The 5,774-nt window shown below is 62.2% G+C and overlaps 1 protein-coding gene across 1 annotated transcript in view; it reads left to right on the forward strand.

Moving 5' to 3' along the window:
* Positions 1 to 5,654, forward strand: part of PIK3CD (phosphatidylinositol-4,5-bisphosphate 3-kinase, catalytic subunit delta) — a 31,908-nt gene extending 26,254 nt beyond the window's left edge. Inside the window, exons 14-23 of the mRNA XM_005873468.2 lie at positions 42 to 273; positions 407 to 506; positions 652 to 830; positions 911 to 1,023; positions 1,173 to 1,251; positions 1,788 to 1,955; positions 2,397 to 2,520; positions 2,626 to 2,771; positions 2,974 to 3,106; positions 3,819 to 5,654. Coding sequence (XP_005873530.1) covers positions 42 to 273; positions 407 to 506; positions 652 to 830; positions 911 to 1,023; positions 1,173 to 1,251; positions 1,788 to 1,955; positions 2,397 to 2,520; positions 2,626 to 2,771; positions 2,974 to 3,106; positions 3,819 to 3,956 — 1,412 coding nt within the window. The 3' untranslated portion in view covers positions 3,957 to 5,654. The remainder of the gene's footprint in view (positions 1 to 41; positions 274 to 406; positions 507 to 651; positions 831 to 910; positions 1,024 to 1,172; positions 1,252 to 1,787; positions 1,956 to 2,396; positions 2,521 to 2,625; positions 2,772 to 2,973; positions 3,107 to 3,818) is intronic.
* The last annotated feature ends 120 nt before the right edge of the window (positions 5,655 to 5,774 follow it).

Below are 5,774 nucleotides of genomic sequence, written 5' to 3' on the forward strand. Positions count from 1 at the left end.
CGGCGGCCCCCGGGCCCCCCCCCCCCCCCCCCCCCCGGGAGGGTGGGGACTGACCCTCCCTGGGGCCTGCAGACCCCAGTCCCGCCCAAGCCACGGAGCTCCAGGCCCAGCAGCCTCGCTTCCCTGCAGGGACGACGAGCTGTTCCAGTACCTGCTGCAGCTGGTGCAGGTGCTGAAGTACGAGTCCTACCTGGACTGCGAGCTGACGAAATTCCTGCTGGACCGGGCGCTGGCCAACCGCAAGATCGGCCACTTCCTCTTCTGGCACCTCCGGTAGCTGGAAGGCCCGGGGAGGAGGGGCCTCCTGCCTGCTGGCCTCACATGGCCGCGGCCTGGGTGTCCTGATGGGCTGGGAGGGCCTGGGTGGCCCTGCCCGGGGAGGCTCAGCCCCTTCTCCCCCCTGCAGCTCCGAGATGCACGTGCCCTCGGTGGCCCTACGCTTCGGCCTCATCATGGAGGCCTACTGCAGGGGCAGCACCCACCACATGAAGGTGCTGATGAAGCAGGTGAGGCTGGGGCCCTGCCCGCAACCCAGGCCGGGCTCCACTCTTGGGCAGGGTCGGCCAGGCCCCTTTGGAATCACCTGGGCCGGCCCAAGGCTCCAGGACTGCCCCTCCGGCCTGCTCACGCTGCCCTCCCTTCTCCGGCCAGGGGGAGGCGCTGAGCAAGCTGAAGGCCCTGAACGACTTTGTCAAAGTGAGCTCCCAGAAGAGCCCCAAGCCGCAGACCAAGGAGCTGATGCACCTGTGCATGCGCCAGGAGACCTACCTGGAGGCCCTGTCCCACCTGCAGTCCCCGCTGGACCCCAGGATCCTGCTGGCGGAAGTCTGGTGAGCCCCAGCACAGGCCTCCCCCCCGCCCCCCGCCCCCAGGGGCCTCGAGGGGCCCTGCTGACCACCCTCTCCCGCAGTGTGGAGCAGTGCACCTTCATGGACTCCAAGATGAAGCCGCTGTGGGTCATGTACAGCAATGAGGAGGCGGGCGGCGACGGCAGCGTGGGCATCATCTTTAAGAACGGGGACGGTGAGCGGCCGGGCCTCCCCACCTGCACTGCCCCGGGGTCCCTGGAGGGTGAGCCAAGGAGAAGTCCGGAAACGCTGGGGCCTAGGCATGGCTGGGAGTGCGGAACCCTCCGGAAACTCATGCTTTTTCTTCCGGGGCCGGCGGCACAGACCTCCGCCAGGACATGCTGACGCTGCAGATGATCCAGCTCATGGACATCCTGTGGAAGCAGGAGGGGCTGGACCTGAGGTGAGGAGCCCCCTCATCCGTCTGTGCCTGCGCCAGGCTGGGGCCCCGTCCCTTCGGAGGGGTTCCCTGTCAACGCTGACATAACCGCCTCCGGAGAAATGGCTGTTCTGAGAAGATCGGGACCGGTTTCAACTCGGGCCAAAGGGGCGATAGGGCCACAGGCTGAGGGTGGAGAAGGCCAGCCTGGCGCTCAGCGTCTGTCTCGCCGGCGCTGGCTACTGGGTGGCCGCGTACATGCTGTGCCCTGCACATCCCTGGCTTCTTGCCCACCTGCTTCCCGGCCGCGTGCCTTTCCCTCTGAGCAAAGGAGCTCAGCCAGGTGCTGACCGCCTGCATCTTGTTGCTGTGCTGACCCATCCAGCAGCCCTCCCCGGGCCCAGGAGTCGCGGGCTCCTCCCAGCTGCTGCTGCTTCGCCTCATTTCCAACCACGCGAGGAGCATCTCCTGTGGCTGTTGTGGGTGTGGTGAGCTCCTCGGTGGTCAGGCCGCCCCGGGACAGCCCTTGACCATTGCCCGCCCTCCTCCCGCCCGGCTAGGATGACCCCCTACGGCTGCCTCTCCACCGGGGACCGCACGGGCCTCATCGAGGTGGTGCTTCGCTCGGACACCATTGCCAACATCCAGCTCAACAAGAGCAACATGGCAGCCACGGCCGCTTTCAACAAGGACGCCCTGCTCAACTGGCTCAAGTCCAAGAACCCTGGGTAGGTCTCAGGCCGGGGCGACCAGTGTCCTCTCCTCCCCGAGAGGCGAGATTCAGGAGTCAAAGGTGAAGGGACAGGCCTGTGAAGTCTCTGTGGCGTTCGGCTCAGCCAGGGACCGCCCGGGTCTGTGTTGGGGTTGGGGGGGTCTCCGTGCCCCCATGTATCAGTTACCCATTGCTGTGTAACAACCACCCTCAACTCAGGGATGCAAAACAGCCTTCATTGATTGTGGGCTCAGAAAGCTGCCACTTGACCTGGCTCAGCCGAATGGCTCTGCCGGGACCACTCCTGCAGCTGCTGCCATCGGGGCGCTCACTGGGCCCGGAGGGTGGCATGTCTGGGCCCCGGTGCCACCTCCTGCCTCGCTCCTCACTGCAGCAGGGAAGACTCGGGAGCTGCAGGGCTAGGCCGTGGTTTCCAATCTCCCCTCCTCCTACCCAGGGAGGCCCTGGACAGGGCCATCGAGGAGTTCACCCTCTCCTGCGCTGGCTACTGTGTGGCCACGTACGTGCTGGGCATCGGCGACCGGCACAGCGACAACATCATGATCCGCGAGAACGGGCAGGTAGGGGCAGCGGGGGGCTGACTTGTGGGCAGCACCGGTCTTCTGGCCCCTGCCCTGGCCTTTCTGGCTCCTTCTCAGTCTGTGCCCTTCCCTTCCGCCCCTCAGCTGTTCCACATTGATTTTGGCCACTTTCTGGGGAATTTCAAGACCAAGTTTGGAATCAACCGTGAGCGAGTCCCATTCATCCTCACCTATGACTTTGTCCATGTGATTCAGCAGGGGAAGACTAACAACAGTGAGAAGTTTGAAAGGTGAGGGTGCCTCAGACACTCTCCCCCAAATGCCCCTGGGCCCCAGACAGGGTGCAGAGAGGGGGCTCTCCGCCCACCCCTGGAGGGTCCTATAGGAGGAGCCAGGCTGGGGGTGGGGACTGCGTCTGGGGCTGTTTCCAGGCAACGGGTCTGGGTGGGAGTCGCCAGGAGGACCCAGGGCCGCCTCCCGCCTCCCGTGCAGGTTCCGTGGCTACTGCGAGAGAGCCTACACCATCCTGAGGCGCCATGGGCTGCTCTTCCTCCACCTCTTCGCCCTGATGCGGGCGGCAGGCCTGCCAGAGCTCAGCTGCTCCAAAGACATCCAGTATCTCAAGGTAAAGGCCAGGGCAGGTCGCCAGCCAGGCGACAGCAGTGCCCCATGCCCCAGGCCTGTCTCCCCGCAGTGGGACCCAGGGGACCTGCCCCCGAGAGCAGTGGGTCCCGCGGGGCACTCCTGATTGTGTTTCTCAGCAGCGGGCCTGGTGGACGCGGCGGAGGGAGCCGGGCCCTGTTGCCAGTGGGCATCTTGTTTTGAGGCTGGGTCTAGGGCAGTGGTTCTCAACCTTCCTAATGCCGCGACCCTTTAATACAGTTCCTCATGTTGTGGTGACCCAACCATAAAATTATTTTCGTTGCTACTTCATAACTGTAATTTTGCTACTGTTATGAATCGTAATGTAAATATCTGATATGCAGGATGTATTTTCATTGTTACAAATGGAACATAATGAAAGCATAGTAATCACAAAAACAATATGTGATTATATATGTGTTTTCCGATAGTCTTAGGCGACCCCTGTGAAAGGGTCGCTCGACCCCCAAAGGGGTCGCGACCCATAGGTTGAGAACCGCTGGTCTAGGAGCCTGTCTAGTTTGGGATCAGCATAAAGAGCTCTTCCCAAGGGAGATGCTGGGGGCCACCCCCTCACTCTCTTCACACAGATCTCCTTGGAGGGAGCTGGAAATACCCAGAGAGGGGAGGCAGGGGAGGCAGGAGGGGGGCCTCGCTGAGCAGGCCCAGGCTCAGTGCTCCCGGTTCTGCCTCAGGACTCGCTGGCACTGGGGAAAACGGAGGAGGAGGCGCTGAAGCACTTCCGCGTGAAGTTCAACGAGGCGCTGCGGGAGAGCTGGAAGACCAAAGTGAACTGGCTGGCCCACAACGTGTCCAAAGACAACCGGCAATAGCAGCCCGTCCGCTCGCTGACCCCGCCAGACCCGGTCCGGGCAGGAGCGAACCATGCGTCCTGGGAGCCGGCACCGTTGGCCGCCCGGGCCTGGGAGCCTGAACTGCCCGGTGGGAACGAACTCACTGCCTTTGTTTACACTGGTTATTTATTAATGACTTGAAATGTTTCAGGAACTAAACAGCCATAGCGGACGTGCACCCTTGTGCAGGGGAGGGCGCCGTCCTGCGGCCGGCCGGAGCCCTGGGCTCTGATGAGAAGACACTGTGAGGCAGCACCTGGAGGTGGCACCTTGTGGGGGACCGCACCCCGTCTTCCAGCTGGTGGGCCTGGACCCAGCAGACTCTCACCCCCCGGGAGCTGCCTTCTCCCACGGCTGCCGGGCGGCACGGGTCCTGGAGCCCGAGTTACCTGGTGCCTGCTGCTGGCCAGGGCGCCCAGCCGCCCGCTTGCCCCTCCACCTCGTGCTCTCCGTCGCCTGATCCTGGCAGCTCCCCGAGGAAGCCTGGTACCCCTAGATTCAGGGATGCTTGCTTTCCACTTTTAAAGTGACTCTTGGGTACGGGAATCCTCTCATCTCTGCTGTAAAGTGGTTTTGTTTGCGGGTAAGAAAACAATAGCCAAACTACTCACTGACCCTCTGAGGGAGGGAACCTCAGCCCCGTAAAGTATAATATATGCTGGTCCAGGCGCATTAAACAAGCTCAATTAGCTCATCCTGGTGGTGGATTAAGGGAAAGCAGGTCAGAGGACTTCGTGCCATTCCCTGCAAGCTTCCTAAAGCAGGTTTCAGGGAAGGATGGGTCTCTTCAGGAATCTCACCTTCGAGAACCTGCTGGGCAGTCAGGTCCTGTGGTGAGTTAGGGGTGTGGTGGGCCTTCCCCTGAGGTCTTCGTAGCCTGAGGCAGGCCTGGGCCCCCAGCCTTCTGCCGCTGGCCTCCAGGATCCGGCAGCCACCCTAGTGAGCTAGCAGCAGGCTGCACTGCGGATCCCGCCGAGGCCATGCAAGGCTCAGCAGAGCCCGAGGTCGCTGCCTCTCCCCAGCCCAGGAGCAGTCCGTGCCCACGGACACCACCAACCACACTGCTCCCAGCAGGTGCTGCCTCCTCAGACCCCCCAGCCGCTCTGGACCGTCTGTATTTAGGTGAAGGAGCAGCGGCTCCCTGGTGTGGGCAGCTCACTGCGTGCACAGCAGCTTCTGGCCGGGCGCACGGCCTGTGTGCCTGTGAGGAGAATAGTACCTATTTTTTTAAACGCTTTTGTGTTTCTGTGTGGGGAAGCGTTCAGCATGACGGTGCAGGCTGAGGAGCAGCATGTGAGCCCTCGGAGGAGGTACAAGCAGCTGAAGAAACAAAGGCCTTTTCGTGGCATGTTGGCGCGGAGAGGAACCGGGGTGCAGGAAAGACCACAGCTCGCCTGCTGGAGTTAGAACCAGAGCTTTATTGTAGTGCAGACACTTCCGACCTCTTTCCAACGTACACGCAGAGGTGGGACCGCGCGGCTAAGACAGCCAGGACGGCTCATCTCCGGCCTAAACAGCAGCTACAGTGACAGCACATGGAGGGATGGCCACAGACACACGACAGCACAGTGTCCTCGAAACTAGCAGTTAGGGTCACAGGACAGTATTCAAAATTACACCCCCCACCCCACCCCACCCCCGTTTTAGAAATCTGAAGTTTTACACGTAAATTAAGAACAAAGTGCTGTGGGCTTACTCATGCCTTTCGCCCCCTTTCCTTTCACCGCCAAGCACAGCGGCAGGCCCCGCACTCCTGGGAGCGAGAGGGCTCTGGGAGGAGAGCAGAGCTCAGGCCGC

Source organism: Myotis brandtii, unplaced genomic scaffold (genome assembly GCF_000412655.1).
Source record: "Myotis brandtii unplaced genomic scaffold, ASM41265v1 scaffold410, whole genome shotgun sequence".
NCBI classification, from domain to species: domain Eukaryota; kingdom Metazoa; phylum Chordata; class Mammalia; order Chiroptera; family Vespertilionidae; genus Myotis; species Myotis brandtii.